Source organism: Podarcis bocagei (assembly GCF_964188305.1).
Source record: "Podarcis bocagei genome assembly, chromosome: 16".
NCBI classification, from domain to species: domain Eukaryota; kingdom Metazoa; phylum Chordata; class Lepidosauria; order Squamata; family Lacertidae; genus Podarcis; species Podarcis bocagei.
Genome location: NC_138142.1, coordinates 1,127,501 through 1,140,336, shown reverse-complemented (window position 1 = coordinate 1,140,336; position 12,836 = coordinate 1,127,501). Strand labels below are relative to the sequence as shown.

Here is a 12,836-nt window from a genome sequence, read left to right as displayed (position 1 = left end):
CTTATGGTCTCGACATTTTCAGGGCAGTTAGAGACTATGAAAACGGGGCCTTTGTCAAAAAATGGGCAGAAATCCAGTCTGGATGTGTGGATGAACTGAGCAGGCAGATTTGTCATATTCCCAATGCCAGGTAGCCAACTACACAGAAAGAAGTCCACACAATTTGGATCCCATGCAGTAAGGAACTGCAGTGCTGGGTTAACTATGCCTTAGGTGTGTGTAGGGAGACCTTGGCTGCCGTTGGCATCTGCCAGTCAGAAATCCACCCGGGAGCCCATGGCGCTGCCACCCAGGCCATGTGGCAGCAGCATCCTCTGTGCTCCTGAAGGGGACAGGTTAGGTTACCCAAAAACCTGTGTAGTCACCCCCCCCCCCTCAACCAGGCCTCAAGACTTTCAAATTACTTTCTCTGAGGATTCAGTAGCTAACAAAGCATTAGCTAGCATTAGCTTTGCTGTAACAAAAAAAGGCTGAGAAAACAATGCTTTTTGTTTCCCAGGCCTTCAGTGGCCTTGCCAGCAGCACATCCAGCTTGTCTTACCAATTGCAACTTTCTTCCGGGAACAGCGCCAGGAGAGCCAGAGAGAGAAACAATTTTTTTCATCATGAATAGAGATTGTTTCTGCCAACATTGTGTGCAAACTCATAAGATTGGGAGGGGGAAAGGGGAATCTGGAAGATGGATATAAACTGCTTGTAAAAATGGTTTCAGGTGTGCTTGCTGTGAATTATCACGCAGGTGCCTTCTGCTACCCCGGATGGCAGAGTAAAGCTCTTTCTCTGAATTAACCCTTCGGTGTCTGTATTGGCTCCTTCCTCCCTCCCCCCCCTGCGCAATGCTCTTCCTACCCTTGAAAAAGGCCTAGAAAGGCTACACTCCCAAACTCCGACAACTTGTTGCCTTCACCATTAAAAAACAGAGCAGTACAATTTCTATTAAGGTAACTTACACTAAGTTCTGCCACCTCCCATGGAAGTTTTCGCTTAAAAATATTTAATCCCAACAATTTTATAAAAAGAGACCTGTAAGAATGGAAACAGAAATCTGGGTACAATTTTTCTTTTTTTGCACTTTCCCCCTCCCTCCTCTTACCACTGCAAATTACAAATACACATTCTTCTTTTTTCCTGTAATTTTTTTTTTGGGGGGGAGGAAAAAGTAAATTACTAAATAGCCCCTACGCCTTACTCTTGACAACTGCAGAGACGCACAAACCAGGTTTCTAAACTAAAACAGACGTTTAAAAAACATTGCCATGGTTACAATTTCACCATTTTTACAAAGATGCCAATGCCAAGAGGGGCATCAGCTGCCCCTCCAGTTACCCATTAATAACAGGGATGGTTTGAGAGGGGGACAGGCTGGATGGAGGCAGGAAGGGGCGGCAAAAGGGGCAGTGTTTCTCTGCAGTCCAAATAGTGCTCTTCCCATCTTCATGTTCCTATGGAAAGGCTGCAGGTTTGAGTTTGCTTTCTTTGCACAATCGTCCAGGAGCAAAGACAGTCCACACTGCAGGGCCTTCCGGTGTGAAAGCAGGCAGGGAGTTGGTGGGAAGGGGAATCGGGTGCATTTGTCCCATGCCCCAAGGCAAGTGGTGTTTTGCAGACCACTCCTTTCTCCTGATCTAGCTCATCTAAAGCAGTTGTTCCAGGTGGCTTTTACAAAAAAAGGCCCAACAGTGCAAAATCCCGATGATTCAGAATTCCAATGTTTCTCACGCACAAACATGATGTATTGAACAGGAACCTTGTGTGAATGATGGGGCTTTTGCTATACCCTGCTTTGGGAACTGAAGATGGGGGACCAAACAGTTGCCAGTATGGTCAACTGCCTGCTTCCTGTTATATTCCAGACAAAAAAGACTGGATGCAGCATTTCCCTCCTCCATGTTCAGAAGCCACTAATCCAATACACACCCACACACCATTCCTTCACATGCCTTTCAGGGAGCCAAAGATCCACCGTTTTCTTATGTTGTTGGCGCCAATGTGTGCAGCAGAAACACTACAACATGAACCAAAGAGCCTGGAACTGCCATTTTTGCCCTGAGGTACAGTAAAAGTTGGCAGACAGCAGACTTAAGCAGCAGCCACAGAATTCTTTGAAGGCAGGTAAGACCAGCTGGGAGTAATTCACCAATCTGCTGTCCAGCTTCCAGAGACATTTTTCTCTGCCTTCCCTAGCCAAACCATCCCCTAACTGGCCATTTTACACTGGTTTACATCCATGATTCAAGACAAAAATGGGATGAGATTTCAACACACGATTTTCGTCATTTTGTCACTGTTGCTCTTCAGGTAGTCACCAGTGGCTTTCCAAGCTCCTCTACAAGTTGGCCCCACTTTCTCTTCCAGCAGCTCAAACAGAGGAAAACACAGCACCAAGTTCCGGGGGGGGGGGGGGCGGGGAGTGCAGTGGCTGCCATGAGAAGAGATCCCTCTGCCCACTGGACCTGGCGTTGCCCAGCTCGCTCAGGGACCAGAAGCAGCTTCCTTTTTAAGCGACAGTAAGGAAAACCCCAACTCACAATACACAACGAATGCACCACAGTGTTATTTTTTATGCAGCCATACAGGAGGTTGTCTTGGTGAGCAGGGATTAGCTCCAGAGCCTGCAAATCTCGAGTGCAGCACCCAACCTTGATACTACCGGGAACATAACTGGAGAAGACTTCAAGATGGAGAGGAAGGTGGCAAAAGGAGAAGGAGCAACATGGTCAAGCTCTCAGCCAAACTCCACTGGACATTTATCACTTGAGGAGGTTCTGGGAGAAGAAATCTAGGCTGTGTCTGGAGAGTTCCAGGAGGTCAGCTTTATATGGATACTTCATATTCTCGTGTTTCCTGGGGAAAGAAAACAGACTCTGGTCAACGGCTGCCTTTGCTCCAAAAAGGGTGCCAGCTATGTCTTTTCAGCAGGGGAAATTGCTTAGAGCTTCAGACACCTGGTCAGAACTATTTTATTTCAGGGGCCCTCTGCACTCTGAATACTTCTCAGGGTTTTTTGTTTTGTTTTTAAAAAACCAATGTTTTGTTGTTGTTGAATTTTTACATTCTTGAGGTTTTAAATTCATGTTAACTTTTAAAAGTTTGGGGCAGGAAGAAGGAGTCACACAGCTTCACTCCATAAAAGGCAACCCCTTTAGGGTATGGCAGCTCCTCCATTGGTTGGCCTGCTCTGATGTCACGGTATATTCACAGACATGCTAAGCACTGAGAGAAAACTGCCTGCCATCTTTGACAGAATGCTGGCAATCAGGATGAGGGATGGGGACTCCTCACTGAAGGCCAAAAGAGAGGAAGATGGTTGTGGACTGCTGCTGCTGCCACTAGTAGGACCACAGACTGGAAGCATGCAGTGAGGCTGGATGTTATGCCTTGTTCTCAGACTACCAACGGCAAGTCTCTTGAACAAATAAACCCAAGCTGTAACCTTGGAAAGGGCAGCTCATTTCATCCAGTGACTCTGCTTACCATGTGGCCACTATGAAGAGGCCCAGAAACTACTGTGATGGCACATGGGGCAAGACAAGGGAGCATCATTGTGGTTCTTGAATGAGGGCAACATTCAGGACTGTCCTGAGACATTTTACTGCCTCACAATTGCCTCCACAGGGACTTGTGTGTTCCACGTGGAGCCAAATCAAGATGCTGCTTTCAATCCAGGAATCCGTCAACTCACCCCTGTCTCATAAATTGGGTTGTCAAACTCTGTCTCCACTGTGATCTGGCTATATGGGTGAGAGTACATGAGGGGAAGGCGCAGGCTGGAGTAGTAGCGGCACCTGTGAGTTGGGGAGAGAGAGACACCAGGGAGAAGAGTCAAGAGTCCAAAGGGATCCACTGAGCAACACTTTCCAAGCCCTTCCAGCAGCACTCGTGGTGGGTGCTTTTGAGGGAGATGATGCATTGATGTCCCAGGACTTTGGGATCATTGGAAGGGGGCTGAACGCCAGCTGCCCCAGGGCCCCTCCTCCCACTCCATTAGTTTGCCACAGATTGACATGTACCTCCCAGAGCACAGTGCCACAAAGACAGAGCAAGGGTGCTGAGGAAAGGTCCCTGAGAAGCCAAGAGCTACAGGTGGGCTGGCAGAAGCAGCCAAGCTGGCTCAGAAGCTGAGCCCTCCCTCTAAACGCCCCAAACACCTCCCGAACCAGAGAGGGCACCTGCCACCACCCTGCCTTCCTACCTGGTGATGTAGACGTATGCTCCCCCCAGCAGCAAAGAGACCACAAGCACTGGGATGAAGATGGCCAGCGCCATGTTCCCCCCTTCCAAGGACGTTTCTGCGGCAGCTTCAGCTACTGAAGAGAGAAGTGCCGGGGTGAGATCCTGGACAGGTAAGCACCCCATGGGATTCTCTCTTACAGGGCACCCAAGACTGACACCCCAAAGCACCTAATGGAAGCTGCAGACTGGAGATTAGCCTTGAAATGGATTTCCCTCCAAGGGCACCGCTAGGTGCTTAAGAGGCTTTGAACAGGCACAGGAAAGAAATGGGTGTCCATGTTCCGTGCAAAGTGTCCTTTGGTCCTCCCACACAAGCCCTCTGGGAGCAGCCTCATCCCAGGGGGGAATGCAAGCAAGTTGAGGGGAAAGGCTGCCTCCCAACTCTGCCCTTCTAGGAGTGGGCAAAGGGCAGCTGCCAAATAGGCACCTGAGCGAGTGTGAGAGTTTCTGCAGCTGCACCCACCCTGGTCTTTCATGGCTTAGGGAGATGGATGGCTAACACTCAAGACAGATCTTCAGATATCAGAAGACAATCTTTCCCACAATTAGCTAGCGCTGAGGAAACAATGACTGTCTGTTAAAGCAACAGAGCTTTCCCCTGCAGAGAAGAGCCCAGCTCTCTTGCCCTCCATTTAGCCAGAGCAAAGTAGGTCTGCACTCCAAGCCAGTTCCTGAATCCACAAGCTCAAGGATACAGTTCTGTCGGGCAGGAAGACGGAGAAAATCCTGGTGGTAATTTCCAAGAGCAAAGATCTTTTTTGCCTGCCCATACGGGTTGCTTGCCATCTCCCTGACTCCTGCTTACTGGGCCGTGGCTGGGAGAATGTCAGCTGTCACCCATCCCAATGTAGGCAGGCTGTGAAGGAATGGGATCTTGTACGCATATTACATGGAATGCATATTTTCTGTGTTTGTTCATTGGGAATTAAATAGTTACTTGGGAAACCTAGCAATTGCCCTGGGTCTGGAATCCACAACTGCTATCCACGGCAGGATATAAGGCATGCATATCTCAGAGGAGAGGCAAATTGAAAGCTCCCTAATTCCTTGCTCCTGGGGCCTCTGCGGGGAGCATTTGATGGACAAGGAGATGCTATAAGAACAGGTGGCTGGCCAGGAGGCCAATGACTGGAGGACAGCAAAGGAGCTTGTGGAAGATTCTGTCTCTAGAACACGTGAAGAGCCTGCTGGATCAGGCCAGTGGCCCATCTCGTCCAGTACCCTGCTCTTACAGTGGCCCACCAGAGGTAAGCCTACATGCAGGCTCTGAGCACAAGAGGGCTCTCCCCACCTGTTGAGGCAGAGCACGGTCACTGCGGCTGGTAGCCATTGAGAGCCATCTGTAGGGAAGTGGGAATCTTTGGGGAATGGGCTTAGAGAAGGAGCAGAGGACTGCATTTAATCTTTGCTCTCTTGCTCTGTTGGGGAATTTGCTGATTTCCTGTAATTTTTTCTTTGGAATATCTTTCTCTTAAAAGATCTTACTTTTTTTTTTTGCATCTTAATAAACTTTTTGTTTCCTAATGGATTTGCCAATAAAGCACACATGACAGAAACTCCAAAGGAAAACTAATCTGGGTCCTGTTGACTCTGGAACTTGGGGAGCCCATGAAAATATTCTGCTCACCTTCTAAGGCATGCTCAAAGCTGTCTTGATTCACTGAAAGAGAAAGGCAGGTAGGTTAGCTTGGGGCTGCTTGATCCAGAGGCTGCCACAGAGAAGATGAGGGAAAGGAGGCAGGCAGGCAGGCAAGCAAGCAAGCGGCTGCATCCTGGCCCCTCTCTCTTTCCAGGGAACAGTACCTTTGCAGACAGGGAGTGGCCCACTCCAGCGGGAGGGCTGCCCCAGAATACACTTGATGGTGACCTCTCCGATGAGCTCAAAACCCTCATAGCACATGAATGTCAGGGACTCCCCGGGCAGGTAAAGGCGCTTGTAGAGGATCTGGTATCCGTTTTCTGGTAGGCCTGGGTTCTCACAGGCGAGGGATTCTTCAGCTAGGAGGAAACACACAGAGCAGGAAGCCTTTGAACATTCTTTCCCCCTCCAAATCAGGTCTGCATGAAGCTTCTTTGGTTCAGGGTGCATGGATTTATTTCTTGCACTTAGCTCCCACCTGTGAGGCAGGTTAGGCTGGGAGGGTCAATGGATGGCCCAAGGCTCACGGCCAAATCCGGGATTTGAACTCTGGTCTCCCAGGTCCTCATGCCACACTGCATGAGACAGAGAGTGTTTTTTCCCAGCGGCTCAAGCAAGACTGGCTCCACATAAGCAGTGCTGCTCTGCCTCTCCTGCCCCACAAATGTGTTAGAAGCATTGCCTTGCAACCTTCCCTGTGAAGAACGAGGGTTTTCTCACAGCAAAGGCCACAAATTAACCTTTTGACAGCTGTTTGCAGGTGTGAGCCAAGTGCTTCTCCACCCGTCTTTTGGAGGGCTCATCCAACCACTTGCTGGCAACAAATATTGATTTGGCTCAGTTCCTGGCATATTCAGGGAAAAAAGATTTCTGGCACCATATTTGCAGATCACCATCTTCAAATATATGAAGGGCTGTCACACAGAAGACGGAGCAAGCTTGAGGGTAGGGCCTAAAACCAATGGATTCAAATGACAAAAACGAAAATTTTTACGCAGAGGTCATATGGCCATCTGTCAGGGATGCTTTAGCTGAGATTCCTGCATTGCTGGGGGTTGGACTAGATGACCCCCAGTCACCTCAAACTCTTCAATTCTACGATTCTAGATGATAAGGAAGAGCCCTCTCCATCCGAGGCCTTGAAGGGAGCTCCTGCTGGTTAAAAGAGATCTTTTTGAGCCCAAATCTATCAAGGACCTGGACCTGTTGAAGGCAGCTTCATATGGTATTCTTGTATTTATATTCAAATGCCAACCCACAGGGGTTGCAGACCCCCACAACTCAACCGTGGCTTCTCGTTTCCAGGAAGTGTGTGAGTTTTGCATTAAGAGGGGTTAAGAGCCCAACGTACAAACACAGTGGGGCAGCCTTGAGGTCCAGATGGGTGTCCCCGTCTCGCGGCTGTAACAGGTCAGGAGAGAACTTCCTTCAAGAACGAAGCCCGGATTGCAGGTGTACTGGATTGTGGTCCCGACCAAGAGCACGGGGTCAGAAATCAAACGGGCTGAGTGCTCCACCTCCCCAGGGTCTGTGCAGTACATAACTAGAGGAGAGAAAGGAACAGAGTTAGATGAGAACTGGGGGCATCCATGGCAAGAGTTGGTCTTTCTAGCTTGCAGTATTGTAGGATGTGGAGGATTTCCGGTTTGAAATGCTTCTAGTCCTCATGAAAGCTTTGAAATCTGATGACTTTTCACCCTTCAGTTTGAAAGGTTTCAATATAATTATAATAATAATAATTTATTTATACCCCACCCATCTGGTTGGGCTTCCCCAGCCACTCTGGGCGGCTTTCAACAAAATATTAAAATACAATAATTCATCAAACATTAAAACCTTCCCTAAATAGGTCTGCCTTCAGATGTGTTCTAAAAGTCTGGTAGTTGTTATTCTCTTTGACATCTGGTGGGAGGGCGTTCCACAGGGCAGGTGCCACTACCGAGAAGGCCCTCTGCCTGGTTCTTTGTAACCTCACTTCTTGCAGGGAGGGAACCGCCAGAAGGTCCTCAGCATTGGACCTCAGTGTAGAACGGTGGGGTAGGAGACGCTTCTTCAGGTATACTGGACCAAGGCCATTTAGGGCTTTAAAGGTCAGCACCAACACTTTGAATTGTGCTTGGAAATGTACTGGAATGTGCTCAGAAATGTACTTTCAAGACTGGTGTTATGTGGTCTTGGCGGCCACTCCCAGTCACCAGTCTAGCTGCTGCATTCTGGATTAGTTGTAGTTTCCGGGTCACCTTCAAAGGTAGCCCCACGTAGAGTGCACTGCAGTAGTCCAAGTGAGAGATAACCAGAGCATGCACCACTCTGGCAAGACAGTCCGCGGGCAGGTAGGGTCTCAGCTTGCGTACCAGATGGAGCTGGTAGACAGCTGCTCTGGACACAGAATTGACCTGCGCCTCCATGGACAGCTGTGAGTCCAAAATGATTTCCAGGCTGCGTACCTGGTCCTTCAGGGGCACAGTTACCCCATTCAGGACCAGGGAGTCCTCCACACCTGCCCGCCTCCTGTCCCCCAAAACAGTACTTCTGTCTTGTCAGGAATCTGTTAGACGCCATCCATCCTCCAACCACCTCCAGACACTCACACAGGACCTTCACCGCCTTCACTGGTTCTGATTTGAAAGAGAGATAGAGCTGGCTATCATCCGCATATTGATGGACACCCAGCCCAAACCCCCTGATGATCTCTCCCAGCGGCTTCATGTAGATGTTAAAAAGCATGGGGAGAGCTCAGAACCCTGAAGCACCCCACAAGTGAGGGCCTAGGGGTCTGAACACTCACCCTCCACTTACATAGCCCAGGAGGAAGGAGCGGAACCACTGTATAACAGTGGCCCCAGCTCCCAGCTCCTCTAGACGGTCCAGAAGGATGTTATGGTCGATGGTATCAAAGGCCGCTGAGAGATCCAGCAGAACTAGGAAACAGCTCTCACCTTTGTCCCTAGCCTGCCAGAGATCATCAACCAGCACGACCAAGGCAGTTTCAGTCCCATGATGAGGCCTGAATCCCAACTGGAAGGGATCCAAATGGTCCGCTTCTTCCAAGCGTGCCTCATTTAATGTACTGGGATGTGTAAGAATTGCCATTTATCTGCAGAGCTGTATTTTCAGGTTTTTATTGGTTGGGTTGCTATGCTTGGTTTCAGACAGTGTTTTTGTATGTTTTTCTGGGGGTCATTTTTTGAGGAAAGCAGATCAGAATGACAATAATAACACTCGTAGCAGAAACCACAGCTGGCTGAGCTGGGGCTTCTAGCTGCCAAATGGCAAGGCATCTTTGTTCACTCAAGCCCTTCTTGCACCTGCACAGCAATCCAAAGCGGGTCCTGGGAATCCCCAGCAGAGGCTGCTCAGAGCGGTCACATTTTATGCACATTGAACTGGTGTGATCTCAGCTACATGGGGCTGAAGACCAGCTGCTTGAAATGGCACAAGTTGAATCCAAGCAAGGCGGAGAGCTCAAGACGAGACTGTTGGAGTTCCCGTGAGATCTCCTGTGAAGATCACTAGGCTTCTGGACCTGGTGTGCTAAGAGGCCCTTGATAGTTATTTACTGCACCCCACATTTTCTCTCCAAGGAGTTCCAGGTGGCATACACAGTTCTCCCCACTCCTCATTTAATCCTCACAGCAACCCTGCAAGGTAGGCTAGGCTGAGAGGCAGGGACCAGCACCCAAGGTCAACCAGCGAGTTCCATATGGCTGAATGGGGATTCAAACCCTGGCCTCCCAGGTCCTATTCTGACTTGCTGGCCTTGACCTCCAAGCAAGGCAGAGGCCTTAAAAGCTCCCTTTGTGCTGGTTCCTCTTGAGTTACCTGCTGCAAAAAGAGCTTTTAAGCTCTCCCCCGACTTGCTGGGCAGCTCCAAAGGACTTGGGCATACCTCTGTGTAAGATGAGATCGTACTGTGTAAACTGGGGGAGCCCCCTCAGCGCTGCTCTGCAAGGTGCAAGGCTCTCTCTTACATGGCAGATGCAGGGAGGGTTCCTCAAACCATGAGGAAAGACGTGTTAAGAGTCAGGAGGAGGGCAGACGCGGAGTCAGCACAGGTCATGCCACCCTTGCCTACATTGCGAAGCCCATACTTTTCTCACAGAAGGGCGGGTCGCTGCTCCAGCTGAGGTCCCACTGGCAGGTGAGGGTGTCACTCCCGACAATGTCATAGCCTGGGTCACACTGGTAGGTGATCTTGGACTCACGAACAAGTTCTGCGTGAGATGTGGTCTTCCAGCCGTTCTGGATTTCAGGCAAGTCTGAACAGGAGTCATTCCGCGACACTTCTGTACCCGGAAAGAGAACTTGCAGTTAAGAAGCAGCCGGGTACACAGCTGGACCCTGCTCCTCAAGCACCTCAAATACCCTCTTGGCAGCTATTTGACAGCTGCAGGAAACATCAAGTTCTAGAGAAGCTGGAGTTGGAACTCTCAAAATCTGGGCTGCATCAACCTGGGCTTCTCTAACAGAACATTTTGCCTCCTTTAAGGAGCTTGTGCACACAGCTTGGATGGCACCGTCTCCAGAAGAGCTGCCCCGGTGATGGGATGCGCCCTGCTTAGAGATGCCAACTTGAATAAAATATGGGGGGGGCAAGTAGGCCCCACCCCACATAATCCATCACAAGATGTGGCACACACCCACACACCACTTGAATGGCAATGCCCATCAACTCTGGCAGCCCCTGGCCCCCTCAAATATTTTAGGCCCCCCCCCCAAGGGACATTGGCTCTTAGGAGTTGGCTCCTGTGGCTTGCAACACCCTCCCTGGTGAGAGGGAGTGGCAAAGCCAGAGGAGGAAGAAATCAGCGCTGTTGCTGATGGAAAGGGCTCTATGCTGTCAAGGTCTTGAGGCTGCCAAGGCCTTGAGAAGTGGGAAATGCAGATGGGGTGGGGGTGGGGGAAGCAGGCTGACAAAAGCCCATGGGACCAGCCAGGGGAACTCTGGGTCTCAGTTTGCATAGGGCCAGAGAGCCTGTGAGGACCATCAAGATGCAGCTGACCTCTGCTCACAGTGGCTGGGGAAGATGCGGGTCAGAGCCCAGAAACAGAGTCTAGGCAGCCACAGCAGATTTCATGCCCCTGACTGAGTTGGGAGGAGTTCCAGACAGTGAGAGTTCAAAGTCAAGGATTTGGCTGCAGGTCCCTAAATCAGCACTGTGGGTGGCCAGGCAGGATCCCAAGGGCCATGGATCAAGTTTGCACCACCACCCTCTGCGTTTTTGCTCTGGCCTGCCTGCCTATCTCTATCTATTATATCTATCTATCTATCTATCTATCTATCTATCTATCTATCTATCTATCTATCATCTATCTATCTATCTATCTATCTATCTATCTATCTATCTATCATCTATCTATATCTATCTATCTATCTATCTATCTATCTATCTATCTATCTATCTATCTATCTATCTATCATCTATCTATCTATCTATCTATCTATCTATCTATCTATCTATCAACATCTCTCTCTCTCTCTCTCTCTCTCTCTCTCTCTCTCTCTCTCTCTCTCTATCATATCTATCTATCTACAGTGGTACCCCGCAAGACGAACGCCTCGCGAGACGAAAAACTCACAAAACGAAAGGTTTTTTCGTTTTCGAGTTTCCTCGCAAGACGAATTTCCCTATGGGCTTGCTTCGCAAGACGAAGCTTGCCCCGCAAGCTCCGGGGACAGCGGGTCTTCCCGCTGTCCCCGGACCTCTTTTGAAGCAAGGGGTGGCGTGGAGAAGCGATCTCCCCGCAGCCCCTTGCTTCAAAAGAGGTCTGGGGACAGTGGGGAAGAAGCGAACTTCTCCCCGCAGCCGAAGGTCCGGGGACAGCGGGAAGCGCTTCCCGCTGTCCCCGGACCTCTTTTGAAGCAAGGGGCGGCGGGGAGAAGCCTGCCCCCGCCGCCCAGCTTCGGAACGGTGCTCCGAAGCCGGGCGGCGGGGCGGGAACACCTTCTGAAGGCGGGCGGGGGGCGAAAGTCTTTGTTCCCCCCTGCCTGCCTTCCCGGGAGAGCGGAGAAACACAGCGCGTTTCTCCGCTGTCCCGGAGGGCTTTTGAAGGCAGGCGGCGGGGGGGGGGAAGACTTTCACCCCCCGCCCGCCTTCAGAAGAGGTCCTGGACCTCTTCTGAAGGCGGGCGGGGGGCGAAAGTCTTTGCTCCCCCTTGCCTGCCTTCCCGGGAGAGAGGAGAAAGGCAGCGCCTTTCTCCGCTGTCCCGGACGGCTTTTGAAGGCAGGCGGGGGGGAAGACTTTCGCCCCCCGCCCGCCTTCAGAAGAGGTCCTGGACCTCTTCTGAAGGCCGGCGGGGGGCAAAAGTCTTTGCTCCCCCTGCCTGCCTTCCCGGGGCAGCGGAGACTTTTAAAAGCCCCCGGGGCAGCGGAAACTTCTCTGCTGTCCTGGGCAATCTTAAAATGCTGGCGGGCGGCAGCGAAGCCTTCGCTGCCGACCCCCAGCATTTTAAAAGCCCCCGGGGCAGCGGAGACTTCTCTGCTGTCCCGGGCGATCTTAAAATGCTGGCGGGTGGCAGCGAAGCCTTCTCTGCCGACCCCCAACATTTTAAAAGCCCCCGGGGCAGCGGAGACTTCTCTGCTGTCCCGGGCGATCTTAAAATGCTGGCAGGCGGCAGCGAAGCTTTCGCTGCCACCCACCAGCATTTTAAAATCGCCCCGGGACAGCGGGGGCTTTTAAAATGCTGGCGGTCGGCAGCAAAGCCCTCCTGTCTCCGGAGCTTGCGGGGCGGGAGGTGGGGAGAAGGGCTTTTCTTCCCACCGCCAGCCTTCAGAACAGCCTTCTGAAGGCTGGCGGTGGGAAGAAAAGCCCTTGTCCCCCCCCCAGCCTTCAGAAGAGGTCGGGGGACAGACTGTCCCCGGACCTGGTCTGAAGGCGGTTTCCCTAGGAACGCATTAATTGATTTTCAATGCATTCCTATGGGAAACCGTGCATCGCAAGACGAAAAACTCGCAAGAAGAAAA

General features: G+C 50.9%; 1 protein-coding gene across 1 annotated transcript in view; it reads right to left on the bottom strand.

Moving 5' to 3' along the window:
• Positions 1-977: 977 nt before the first annotated feature.
• Positions 978-12,836, bottom strand: part of SEZ6L (seizure related 6 homolog like) — a 194,009-nt gene continuing 182,150 nt past the window's right edge. The window contains 7 exon segments of the mRNA XM_081174523.1: positions 978-2,844; positions 3,683-3,785; positions 4,193-4,307; positions 5,861-5,893; positions 6,037-6,231; positions 7,224-7,415; positions 9,964-10,158. Coding sequence (XP_081030649.1) covers positions 2,815-2,844; positions 3,683-3,785; positions 4,193-4,307; positions 5,861-5,893; positions 6,037-6,231; positions 7,224-7,415; positions 9,964-10,158 — 863 coding nt within the window. The 3' untranslated portion in view covers positions 978-2,814.